This window comes from Protobothrops mucrosquamatus, unplaced genomic scaffold (assembly GCF_001527695.2).
Source record: "Protobothrops mucrosquamatus isolate PMUCROS unplaced genomic scaffold, P.Mucros_1.0 scaffold658, whole genome shotgun sequence".
Taxonomy (NCBI): Eukaryota; Metazoa; Chordata; class Lepidosauria; order Squamata; family Viperidae; genus Protobothrops; species Protobothrops mucrosquamatus.
Genome location: NW_015386947.1, coordinates 159,544 through 173,642, shown reverse-complemented (window position 1 = coordinate 173,642; position 14,099 = coordinate 159,544). Strand labels below are relative to the sequence as shown.

Sequence of the window (14,099 nt, the reverse complement as noted above, 5' to 3'; positions counted from 1 at the left end):
TTTTGGTTTCCCATAAAATAAATTTAATGACTTAACATGCTAAGTCTTTGCAATTTCAACATGATGTACAAATCTAGCGAAGAAGCCTAGTTTTCTCAAGGAAAAAAGTAAGATAACTTTTCATCTGTGGTGTATTTACGGGTCTTACTTAACAAATGTATTAAAATTGAAGAGCCATTCACTATCATTTCTATTCAGCACTGCACATCGCATATATTTTAATTTTCTTAGGAATATACATTATAATCCAAGGTAATAATGGCTAAAACATGCAGCTCCATATGCAAACTTTTCCTGTTTCTCTAAACTTTTCAAATGGATATTAAATATAAACAACAGATATTAAATCTGCAAGTGATAGCAGTCTTAGTTATGGGGCATATAATAACATGTGTCCTCTGCAGCCTCATGTACAATATTTGAGTGTGAAGTGTCAGAACTGATTTGTTTAGACTAAAAGAATCACATTTACACATGTTGAATCCAAGGCTAATAGCTTTTCAACCAGTAAGTAAAAGCAGATGCAAATAAATTTCATATAGTATTTCATATGGCTACAAAAATAAATATATAACTCAGAGAAAATAAATGCAAAAGGTATTTCATAACTGCAAAAAGCTAATTCTAATCAGGAAAGCTGTAGGAAAAAGAATAAGATCAAATGGGTGTTGAGGGAGGGGGACAAATAGGTGTTTTTGGTAAAGGTTGGTATCCTATAAGACAGCTTTGGATCTCTGCTGTTCTACTGCTCTGTTGGTGTTGTTGAGAAAAAAATCATGTTTGAAAGACTGTCATTCTTCTATATGGTTCCAGACACTAAAGGTCCTTAGCTCTGTTTGCCAGCTCTCTTTTCAGCACCGGGTTTCTCCTGGTTTTCCTCTATAGGCACAGCTATCTGTATGTTTGCATGTGTTTCTGTGTTTACTAGAATCTTGTGTCTATTTATCTGGGAGTAATTCCATTCATAATTGCAGGATTTACTTCTAAGAAAAGATACATAGCATTTGAGGACAGGTGAACACTTTTATGAGCACTTAGGTGATTGTGAGATTCATTGAAATCAAAATCCATCCTCTAAGTGGACTTCTTTAGGAATGCAGGCACTTGGTTTGCTTCCAGCAAATAGGCTATAGAGCTGTCAGTCAAAACCCAGCTATTCAGTATTATTTCCAACAGAACACATTTTAATCTAAAAAGAAAATAATAGAAGTAATGTATTCTTACTAAAATGCTCTGTAAGAAGAGACATTTGTGCAGTAAATGTCTGCCTGGAAGCATCTTTGGCTGAAGCAAGGAACTCATGTTACATAAAATGCTTTTAAAGCAGCATTTTGAATATTGGTCGCTCTCCCTTTTAAATACAACTTGATATAATTCTACAATTAATCAGAAAATATGGGACATTTCCATAACTAAAAAAAATGAAGAAGCTAATATTTTGTGATATAAAGATATTACAGGATGATTTATGTTATTTATTGATAATACAGAGCAGTTCTTACCCCCACAGTTTAAACATCACTAGGAAGATATAGGTTAGCATTGGCGAACAGGATTAGATTATTTTAAATAGTCATTTTATCTTCTTGAAACAACTAAGAATCTCTGTTCTAAGATTTTGATTAATGTACAGTTCCCAAACCAGACCAGTTAAATTGGCCTTTGACCAACATAAGCTTATTGTGTTAGCATGTCATAGGTTGAGAGAACAAATAATATATTTGCTGGACCTGATTATGTTTTTCATGCAAATATGGCCTTCACAAAGACAGTTGTGATCTTAGACAATTTTATATACATTATCATAGAAACAGCTTATCTTAGGTTGACAGCATGGTAAAATATCCTTTAATTTCTTCAATTTTTTTCCTTCACTCTTACAGCTTTGTCCTTTCTCTGCATTTGTTGCCTTCCCATTTTCTTCTTCCTCCCTTATTCTCGAATCTCTATTCTTCTCTGTTGCAGCAAAACGATATCTATCAAAGTAATTGATGATGAGGAGTATGAGAAAAACAAGACCTTCTACATTGAAATTGGGGAGCCCCGTCTGGTGGAGATGAGTGAAAAGAAAGGTGGGGGATCGGCTATATGGGGCTGAGCCCTACCTATATGCACTTGTCTTGATGGATGCCTGGCACATCCCAACTCATAGATTGTCAAAACACACATTCCCATTATCTATGTAAAAGGGCAGAGAGCTGAGTCACTGACTAGAAGTGTCATTGCTAGGGTATCCTAAATTCCATTAGCTGTCAAATTTAGGCATAGTTTTAGCCATATAGTGAAAAGAATACTATGTGAAAGATTCAAATTGTTCTTCTACAGAGTAACCTCTGGCAAGTAACGTTAGATCCATCTTTTTGTATTCATTCAAAGGAGGCCAAACATACTTCGATATGGGTTAGATAGTTATGCCTTCAGGTGCTGTAATGCATTCAAATATACCACAGGCAAAGTCTACCTCTCGGTTTGATGCACACAATGACCACATATATTCATTCTTCATAAAATGCATGTCTGAAAAAGAGTGTGTCTCATATGAAGTTACTTCATAAGATAATTCTAATAAAATATGTTCATTAGCTATTGAGATACAGTGAATAGGACTGTAGCAAATGAATAGTCAAAAGCAAATCCATTGTCTTTCAAAACAATGATCAACACTACACTTGTTTTTCATGCCCATAGCAATATAGTTCCAGTATTAAATTCTTTAGGATGTACTTAACTATATTGATCACCAGGAAAATTTCCAGAACAGAGGCTTTCTGCTCTCTTACATACATAAAAGTTAGGGATGTGTGGGTCAGAGTTCCCCCCATTATCATCACCATCAACCACCATCTCAGCTGGGTCAAACTTAAAGCATGTGTGTGTGTGTGTAACACCAACCATTTGTTTTGCCTTTGTCTTGTGTTCCCACAGGAAATTCATTACCCTTAGAATACTTGACCGTGAGGAATATGAGAAAGAGTGCAGTTTCTACCTTGTGCTTGAGGAACCAATATGGATACGAAGAAGAATGAAAGGTGTGAGAGTAAACCCAGGCACCTTACAAGAAACTGGGACCATTCCCTATGTGTGTCTCCCTCCTCTCACAACTTTCTTACTCAACTTCCACTTAATGTGTCATGACCTCTGTCAAGCTTAGCAGTTTTAATTTTGCATCTATCTCTTTCTCTTTTTTAAAAAAATAATTCTTGATGATTATTATGATCCACTTAAACATACCATGTAAATTATTTATATAATATATCTTGTGATATGGATGCAATAAAATCCCAATATTACGACCACTGCAGTTTTGTTTCTCAAAGGGCAGATTCTTTAGTGTCCTTTTAATTATTCCTCCAAATTATAAATCATTTGCAAACAATAGACTAAAATATCCACAATGAAATGGATGCTATATTCAGTATAGACTTGTACCCTTATTTCAGGTTTGTGCACATATATACATCTATAAGTCTTTTCCAATCCCCTCTCAAGGATATTTTTAATATTTCATTAAATATTTAGGGTTTTTTTCTAAAAATGTAAATCTCTGCCAATATTCTGGAAATAGAGAGAATTCAATTCAATTAAAAATAAAACAATCAAATAAATTGTACAACAAATTAATATTATTAAGATGATGATTTTATTTATTCATATGAAACATTCCTAGTCTACACTTCAATTACAAAGTCTCCCAGAGGACTTTATAGATCAATTAAACTAGCTGGCTTCATATTGAATATATTTGATTGATTCCAAAGCCCTCCCCTCCCCCCTAAATTTTCTCCTTGTCCTTGAGGTGAATCAATTCTTACTCAAGGAATTTTTTGTTGCAGCTCAGTGTTAACAAGCCCTGCCAGGATGAAATACAGAAGCCAGCTCAAAATAAAATTTTATATGGAGCCTAGATACATTGTTTGGTTTAAAAGAAGTTGCATTATGGTCCTATCAGAACAGGCCATGGTGGAGAGGAGAATAATGATTGATGTATCAACACATGTATTATCTTTAACTTATAATATCAGTTGATATTGTATTTTAAATATTTTCTTTCCCCATTGTCTATTCCTTGAGAACTATACATTTGATGCAGATATCATGTAAACACTTCACACTTAATGTGAGTATATAAGGCACATGTATACATTTATTTTCACTCTTTGCCCACTTAGCTAAGGACAGAAGCCCACGGAGTTGCCTGCTACCTTAACTTGTGGATAGATAAACATAGCAAAATAGATATGTCCATTCTATCTATTACATTACAAGGAAGCCTATACCACAAGTATACCCCAGTGTATATATTGATGTGCCACATACAGTAGATTTCTCATCTAGTAAAGTTCCTTCAAAAAAACCTATGCATCTGTAACTGGATCTCTGTGGACATACTTTGCATACGTTTTTTTGGAATAAAAATATTCTGCAGCAATTTAAAAAATGTTGAGACTGATTCCTGAACAAACATTTAATGCTAAGAATACAAAAAATGTGCTAACTGCTCCCAAAATATCCCTTAGGCATATTTTGCAAGAAATCAATTTCTTATTTTTTTTAAAAAAATATATCATATTTTAAATGAAAAAAAACAAGAGTTATCTTGTTTTGGCTAAAGAAAATAGCTATCTATATGTAATATTCATAATATATCCTAAAGAATTGGGCTTGCAGTTTCCAGATTAAAAGGAAGCATTGATGCTGAAAATTCAATAGGCTCTCGGTTCAAAATGCATCTTAAATTATGGAGTGGATCTCCCTAGAATAGTTTGAAAAGCTTCCAGGAGATCTGCAAGCTCTCTTGAGCAGGAATCAGCTCTGTCTTATTCACAAGGCAACATGATATTTGGGAGAATTGAAGACTAGAAGACTTAATCTAGCCTTATTTTTGAAAAGCTTTTTTACCTGTCACATTACAATTCCAAACAGAGTCACACTTGATTAAGAAAATAGCTATGTTTTATACAGTGAGGATGTTCACAAAAATATGTTTCACCTAGTAACTCTTTTCTTCCAACTGCAAATACAGAATCGTTGATATCAAACACAGTTGGATAATTATTTTTCTTTCAAATAATTGAAACCATTTTGAGAGCGGAATCCATGCTTTGAAATAAATATATTCATACAACTTTTTCTCTCTGCTCAAATAGGTTCTACATATTAGTTCAAATCTTTGCCAAATCTATTGACCAGAGGCAACACTAAAATAAAAGAAATGGGTACTTTTCCCAGCTTGCCTCCAGATATTTTGGGCTGTGACACTCCCAAACCTAATCTTGCAGGTGCTGGTTGCAGATGATAGCTGTACATTATATCTGGAGTGTAGTACACTGAAGCTAGTGTAACTGTTGAAAAGAAATCCTCTGTTAACTTAGTTTTGGCTGTCTTAAAAGCTAAGACTTGTCTTCAGTTGTAGAAGTACATCACATTTTCATACACAAGTGAGTATATTTGAAAAACTGGAATGATTATAAGTGCTTAGAGTCAATAGTGCAGTTTAGTTTGAAATATTTGCTTGTCATCCAGGGATGCTTTCAAGCATATTAGAGAATATATTTTCAACCTTTTTCTCTAATCAAAGCACAAGACAAGAGCAAGCATTATCAATCAAAATACTTACGTTATTTCACATTTTTATTACATTCCTAGTGCATCGCTCCAACTGTGGCTGTGTCCTTAGGCAGAAGCCTCTACCTTCTGTACTAAAGCTACCAGATCTGGGCTTCAAATATCCAGACCATGAAATGGCAGCAAATCACTATAGAGAAGCCTAATTCTCTGTTTCCAGTTAATCTGGATTTTTCAACGCACATATAGCAGCCCTGTTCATTACAACCAAAGCCTTCCCCTTGTTAACGCAAGATGCACCTTAGTCCCTAAAAAGGATAAAGGCACATATAGGGCATTATAATTCCAGGCATAGGAATGATTTGGTTGGCCTTTTTTATTTTAAGGAAAAAAAAGGCAAATGATCGCACATATCCATTGTGACATATTATTTCCTCAATCTCTGGCAGAGCTGTCAATGAACCAGAATTAAGATCCTTGCATATATCAAGAATGTGATCAAAAAGTTGGGAACATTGAATTAAAGATTTGTCTGTTACATGAAACGTAACAGTGCATTTAATATTTTCCCACAATTTCACAGCTTATTCCCATGAAACGTGTTTTTTCCATTATTTCTCATGCTATTTTTCTTTGTAGTAATGGTATCCTGCAGCTTTGCAGTTCTGCGCTTTCTGGCCTCGTGGATCTGAGGCTTTTCTGTGGATGTCTTCTTTACTTTCATTGCTCATTTTTTTTTCTTCTGTATTTGTCCTTCTGTGTCTTCTCCACAGCCCTGTTGTTGAATGAGCTTGGTAAGCACTGCATTTCTTGCATTTCTTTTCCATATGGGAGGGTCAATCAATGTATTTTATGTACATTATTTTTTCAATTTATTTCATGCTTTATTTTTCTCAAAAGATTCAAGGAAGCCGTCCCCTTAAAGATTATTAAAACAATTTATGTCAGTTATTGAATGACAGTTTTTGCTTAAATTCATTCTCCGCATATACTGGCTTGAAAATGATCCTTCAGATTCAGTGTGCCTTTGACCTAAATCAAGGTAGGAAAGAACTTATAAAAAAATAGAAGATACTACAACCTAGAACTAAGGAGAAACTTCCTGACAGTTAGAACAATTAACCAGTGGAACAACCTGCCTCCAGAAGCGGCGAATGCGCCAACACTGGAAGTTTTCAAGAAGAGACTGGACAGCCATTTGTCCGAAATGGTATAGGGTTTCCTGCCTGAGCAGGGGCTTGGACTGGATGACCTCCAAGGTCCCTTCCAACCTTACTATTATTATTATATTTGATTATAAGTTCTTATCCCCAAAGCTTGTTGCCAGAGCATAAGTTAATCAGGCCAAAGATTCACATTGTATTCAGTCTTTCTTTTGGTACATTAATGAACAGCAAATGTCTCTTTTTAATTGTCTTATGGTTTGCAGCATGACATAATAGGTTCCTTTTTAAGCATTCCCTTTAAAATGGCTTTCGCCAGTTTAGTGTCAATAAATGTTTTGGACTACAACTTCCATGATACTTAACCAGTTATCCTTGTTTATCCATGGCTATGTTGCATTCCTTGATGGCACTAGAGGGCCACTTTAAACAGTAAGGGAACAATCTATTTCCATATGTCTTTTCAAGGAAAAGTCATTCCTGCATGTCTTTGGGACCTGCTACAGAAATAGCTCAAAAGAAAATTACCTTTTTATGATCATACAGTTATTTGTTTTGGTAAATGAAAATGAGAAATTCTGATCTCTTCAGAATATTTGCAATTGGACCTGAAGTATTTTCACATGCTAAATTCCACTTTTCAGAAACAATTTGGTCATTCTTAGACAACCCCATAAAGGATACACATTTGTCGTAAAAATAAATAAAACTTGACAAGAACAGTTCTCATCTATCCCTGTGACATTCACCTAGGATAGGTTTCCACACAATTCTACCATTCTTTACAAATAAACTTTCAACACATTGAGACAAAGGATAAACCAAGTTTTATTTAGAAATCTAAGCTCATTCAATATGTACAACTTTCTTATACCAGTCTTCTCCAAGCTGTCAGCCTTCAGTTTGATATAAAACCAATATCCATAAATCTATTTTGGCTGGCATTTACAGGAGCTAAGTCCAACACAAATGGACAGGCACAGTTGGGAAAGGCAACCTTAGCACAGTCAGGATATTTCCCTGAGTGTATATATCACGGGCCTGTTTTTTACTGCATTGGAGTGAGATCACGTATTCATTCTCTTGAGAGAGAATAACAAAAGTAGGCCTCAGACTTGCATATCCATCCCAGAAGGAGCTGCTTCATACAGTTGAATAGACATTATGACAACTGAATGTGAAGGAATCAAGAAAGTTTGGCATGATGCTGTAGGGAAAATGGAATATGTAATGGAATATTAAATGTTAACATCAGATCATATAGAGGCTTTTAGACATATTGTTTGAGATCCTTTTTACTTTGAGATCTCAGTACAGGCTTCTGCACCCAACATCCTCTAGGTGTACTCGATTATAGCATCACCTCCAACTAGGACACAGGCTGCAGGGGATGTGTACTGATATCCAGCACATGTGGAAGGTACCAGACTGATCTTTTGCATGAAAAATATGTATTTCCTGCTAATAAAATGCTTCTCTGTGAATTCTGAAAACAACCAAGGGAACATTTTTCAAAGGCAATGTATTTTTGTTTCAAATTTGATTATTATAGCCTCAACACATTTGAAGAAAAACACGTTAGAGAAGATTATTCTCTAATTTCTAATCTTGCCTTTAACTATATGTTTCAACCAATTATGATTGACAAGGGTATGATTTTCTATATTTCATTTGATGTTCATATTTGAGAAATTGACAAGCCATACAGATAAAAAATAAATACACTCTGAACATATTCCTATTAGGAAATATGTAATTAATATTTAGAGCAAAGCTTCAGTGATGTAAGTAATGCACAGTGCAACAATATATTAATTTCCTTTCTTTTCTCTCTGTTTTGGCATTCCTTTAGGTGGCTTCACAATTACAGGTATGGATTTTCAATTATTTTTCTGCTCAATTTCAATTTTATACAGCTGATCTTTTTTTACTATTATATCTAGCTATCAATTATTTGCTAGCAATACGTAGTGCCCCAAAAAACTAGTGTTGTATGATGGTCAAAATGTTGAGCGTCAACTAAAGAGTCCTAAACGTAAGCCTACTTTCAGCTACCAAAGCTCAATGGGGGATTTTGAGCTAGTCACTCTAACTACCTCACAATATTGTTGGAGGGTTGAGGAAAAGAATTGAGGGAATACTATGAACAGGTCTCAGTTATTGACTATCTCATGCAGAAACCATTTGAAGTTATGACAGTGCTTAAAAAATGTTCTGACCAATTCTCATATTTATAACCATTGCAGCATACCACCATCATGTGATCATTCACATGCTTCACAACTAGCGTCCACTTTCGCTTGTAACAAGCAGAGTTAATATTGAAGATGGAAGAAAATATAATTTGCAATCACATGATTTTTCACTTAGCAACCACATTGCTTCACTTAGCAACTGAAGGGAAAGTAAAGTTGTGAGCCCTATTGTTGTTAAGTGATTTTTTCAGTTTAGCATCCAAGTTGCTGATCTCACTTATGGTCACTAAGCAAAGGCTACCTGTATTTCACTTTGCACTCTTTGTGGAATAATGAGATATACATCAAACAAATATAAAATAAAATATCAGTGGCTAGCAATCAAAGCTGAGAGAAGTCTGTTGCCCCCATTATCTTATCTGTAGGCTTTGAATGGGCTTCTGGTTGGCCACTGTTTATAAAACATAGGATAGTGAACAAGATGGCCTTTTTGCCTGATCCAACTGGAACTCTGTTTTGGTGTTAAGAAAACTAGTTTAATCTCTGACCTTTCAAAGATTAATATATAGCAAGACTTCCAAAAGTGTTGCTGTTCATCTCCTTGGGGACCAAGTGCAAAATTTCAGACTAGTTAATCAAAGATTTATTCTACTATCACCCTTCATGAAAAGTCAAAAGATGTATTTTGTAACATCAGACAAACCTATCTATAACACAGGAAGAAAGCTGAGCTAGCCCATCGAGGACTTCTGTTGCGAGAGTCCTATTAAAATGTATGAGGGCGTGTTCATTTCTTTGGAGGTTGCATAAAACAATCTCCTTATTACCTTTTGTGTTTTGAACAAAAATGTTATAATATTCTGCATTTCAATCTACTTAGATTTAAAATATTATGAGCTGTATATAGCTTATTGTAGGATTGGAGTGGATCTTGAATACCTGGCTTCAGAAGCATCACAGGTCCTTTCTCAACCCTGGGGAAAAAGCCAAGGAGCTTTTATAAATCAGAACTATACAGCCATCATATTAAAGCTATAGTGAATGTAGATTCAGCTAACAGATGTATTGGAAGTTGTCATTCTATATTATGTTTGTTAACATCTTGGCTTGTTCTTGTCATTGCTTTTATAATTAAGGGAAATGTTTGAATGGTAAGATATCTTGATTTCTTTCATATCCACATTCTGAGTAACTAGCACTTTTTGATTATGAGTGCATTCTCACAAACCTAACATCACATGTTTCATGCTAATAAGCTTATACTTTTTAAAAAAACAATTATTTTCTGAGAATTACTTGAAGGCTTAACGTGAGAAACTAGATGATGGTGTGTTTTAAGATACTTCCAGTCTGCTAACAACAAGGCTCCAAACATTACAACCAGCAAAATATGGTGACTGAAGTTGCTAAGGTATCTTCAAAGTACTTGGTACCAAATTATCTTCAGCTGTATTTTTCATTACATTTTATATTTTAGAAAGTTTACATTTAGTCATCTAGATTTCCCCCCCACTATTTTAAGTAAATAAAATAAAAATCCCACTATTCTGCTGCAATATGTACTCACCACAGCTGTAAGAGAATTTAAATGCAAGACACAGAAATAAACCATCTGAGACTTCCTATGTCAGACCAGTGAGTGACCCTTAGCCTGACTTTGGGCTAATCACTTTCTGTCAGCTCAACCCACCTCACAGGGTTGTTGTGTGGGGGAAAGGAGGAAGGAGGAATATTAGGCATGTTCACCACCTTGAGTCATTTATAAAAATAATAAAAGCATAAATAAATAAATCCCTTGCTTTTCCTAGAAGTTGTTGTGCAGATGAAGCAGAGAAAAGAAAACTGGATATATATTTTAAAAGGACAGGATAAAAATATGAATAAATACTTAAATAGCAATATCAGCTGCCCAGCTAGTGCCTGGAATAAATTGTCATTCATCTTATATCTTATATGCCATTGACAAAGCACTTAATTCTAATTGGGGTAAATGATAAATTGCTGTTGAGTTCTATAAGGAATCATTTGCATGGATGCTCAGGAACTCCATAGTCAGTTAGACTGAGCTCTGAATTAATGATAAGTTTTTTGTAAAAATGTTGCCGATGCAACTAATTGTGATGCAGAGAAAATATGCAAATGTAGCAGGAAAAAATATCAAATATCTGCTTTGTCTTTGAAAATCTTTCTCTTGGGACCAAGAGGGGAAAAAGTTTGCAATATCCAGTAACAGTTGTTATTTGTCCTAAATATATCATTTGTACAATCATTGATATGAAACACATTAAATATTGTTATGAAAAATCTTTTTACCGAATAATTTAAAACAAATTATATGTACAGAGAAGACTGTCAGAAATATTAAGGCACACATATGTTGATTTGGAAATATCAAATTAATGTAAGTTGAACACATATTCTCTTAAACTGTGATGCAACTTTTAAATGAGTTTGACTTCTTTTTGAGCTTCTGTCACCATCTTTTCCAGAATTTAACTCTCTGCACTATTGCAAAGTGGATTTTTTTTCTATTGATTAAGTTTATCAACAAAACTTAACAACAAACAGCTTTACCCTTATCATTGAAGGAGCCTTCCTTCCTCATCATTGTACTTCTATCTGTTGTTTGGCAGTAAAGGCTCTTTTTTACATCCTCTTCATTTTTACAAGGACTGCTGAAACATTTGCCAATTAGCAAAACTTGACATGTCTTACCTAACCCTAAAGGTTTTTGGCTTAGCAACACAGGCATTCATCCATGATTGGGTGTAGTGAAAAAGCTCTGTGTAAAAACAGGAATCAGGTTTTATCCATCTGAAGAACAAAGTATTTAATAAAGTAAAATCAAATTGAGACTTTGTTTTCTGGTTCCTTAAGATATAAAGAATATGTCAGAATGCCATGTTCACGTGTCATAGATTTGATAACCAAATCATGAATTATATTTGGGAATTCATTGGGAGATTACTAATCAGAAGGTGATCGTTGAAGGATTGACAAAGACTAGTAACTCATTCTTTGTTTCTGAAAATGTAAGAAGGCAAAAAAAAGTGTGACTTGCAGTCTTCTGTATGGTACACGATTCCAGTTCCCATTATCCCTGAGGGGCCACGCTGGTTGTCTCAGATGGAAGTTTGAGTTCCATAGCATGAGCTATTTCACAGATTTTCCAGAAGGTCTGTAGTGAGCATTTATACTTGCCATAACCTTGAGTGAAGTAGAAATTACAGTTTACTATCTTAGTAGATTTCTCTAACAGAGTCTAACTCCATTAACAAACTATTGAAACCCAGTTCAGCCAATTGACATGAATTATTTTTGCCATTTTGTCAGGCAAGCCTGTCTTCAGGAAAGTTCATGCTAGAGACCATCCCCTTCCTTCTACTGTAATCAACATTCAAGGTATTCAACTGTGCTAGTCTCCCACTCCAGTAGATAATGTGAAACCAATAATTTGCATGCATTGGTGTGGGATACAGGGAAGGTGTATTTAAGGTGGGAAAGGAAAGGTAGGATTTAACTTATTTTAATATATCTTTGACAAACAATTACTCAATCATTCCCCATCAGTTCTATCCCATTTCAGAGGACAAAATAGAGCCTCTTTCTTTCAGACTTCCTTTGCATATTGTTCTATTTTAGGTGATCTTCCAGGATGTGAAACATGAAATACCTTTTTCTTATGGTAGTTAATATCAGGCCTTGGATCAGCCTTGTCCAAAGGATTCTACTGCCTTTGTCAGTCTGCCCGATCCTTTGTTCACCCATAGATGTTGTTACTCTGAAGCTGTCTAGCCAAGTGAGCAGATGTCCATCATTCAAATCTTCCATAACAATAAGAGAACAGTAGTCAGGGATTCTCCTTCTATACCATCCTTCTCATGTGCCAGAGTTTCTTGCCATTTTAAAAATTATTCTTTATCTGTATTTAAAATTAAACTTTGTGATGAGGGGAATGCTTCAGCAACTCAGTAATTCAGTAACTTATTATACAGTAGCTGATGATAGAGATAAAACCTTTTGCTGCATCTATGCTGGATCCCTCTGCCAAGCTTTGTCCTGTGCAAAAATCAGTTCTGACCATTCAGTCTCATGGAGCTTCTCCCTTATTGTCTCTCACTAGAACATCTGGTGCACTCACTTTCAACAAAACAAAAATCAGATTACTTCCACCCACCTCCCCTCCCCTCCATTGACATTGTCTTGGATACATTCAAATTAACAAATTACTTCTCATTGTTTTTAAGCACCAATCAAGTAGTATTGCCACTTTTCAAATTCACTTTTATCACAAAACAAAAAGAAAATGAGAGGGAGAGGAAAATAAAATTCAAGGGTTTGGTTTTAAGCAAAGAATTAAATTCCGTCCTAGCAAGAGGAACTGTGCATTCAAAGATATGAATAGGGTTGCCAGATGTCCCTTTCTAAGAGTTGAAAGGAAGGGGCTCCTTTATTAGAGTTCTTTATGTCAAATCATCCGAAAGCTACAAAATATAAGAAAAGTCCTTAGAGCCCTAAAGTAGCATTATTACCCAACCAAAGAAGTAATTAAAATTCCTTCTGTTGACACTTAGACATCAGGCAATAAGAGACTTTCCTAAAATACAGGAGTCACAAATATGTGTTTTTATAATACTTTGTATAAATAAATAGGTGATTAACAGGGCGATTAACCGAATAGTGAAAACAGATTGCCAGTTATCAAGCTTTTACTGATTAAAAATACCCCAAATTTCAATTTAACTTTGTATTATATCAATCAGATGCTGATGTTCAGCTGGACAAATATATAGAACTTATAGGCAACCAAATTCCACAGATTGCAGTACAAAGCAAATGTACTGTATTCATTCTTCTTTAATTTATTCCATCCCTATGGATTCCCATTTCCCCAAAATAATCTTGACCACATGGCTTACCTGCCCAAGGTAATTTCAGGTTCCTATCCTTATTAATACCTGCTCATCTCTGCTCTGCTCTCAGTCCGTGACTGGTTGTATGATCTGTATTGGCTAGTCTGTCTCATGTAACCCAATTCTCCCCATATGCTGTCTTTGATCTGTTAAACTGTGGAATCCTCAGATGAGCCTTTTAAGAGAAAGCTAGATATTGTGTGCTTTCAACTTGTCAATAAGATAGAATAGAGATTTGGAGGGGAGGAGCACTGAATAAAATT

The 14,099-nt window shown here is 34.9% G+C and overlaps 1 protein-coding gene across 15 annotated transcripts in view; it reads left to right on the top strand.

Moving 5' to 3' along the window:
* The window catches only part of SLC8A1 (solute carrier family 8 member A1), a 202,213-nt gene that overhangs the window by 158,539 nt on the left and 29,575 nt on the right, over positions 1 to 14,099 (top strand). Inside the window, exons 2-6 of one of the 15 annotated variants that reach the window (XM_015817951.2) lie at positions 1,966 to 2,072; positions 6,339 to 6,359; positions 8,581 to 8,598; positions 10,060 to 10,074; positions 12,257 to 12,325. In XM_015817951.2, the coding sequence (XP_015673437.2) occupies positions 1,966 to 2,072; positions 6,339 to 6,359; positions 8,581 to 8,598; positions 10,060 to 10,074; positions 12,257 to 12,325 (230 nt within the window). Of the gene's footprint in view, positions 1 to 1,965; positions 2,073 to 2,925; positions 3,030 to 5,395; positions 5,416 to 6,338; positions 6,360 to 8,580; positions 8,599 to 8,849; positions 8,879 to 9,146; positions 9,162 to 10,059; positions 10,075 to 12,256; positions 12,326 to 14,099 lie in introns of all 15 variants that reach the window. The other 14 variants (XM_015817952.1, XM_015817947.1, XM_015817944.1 and 11 more) reach the window with 14 other exon arrangements.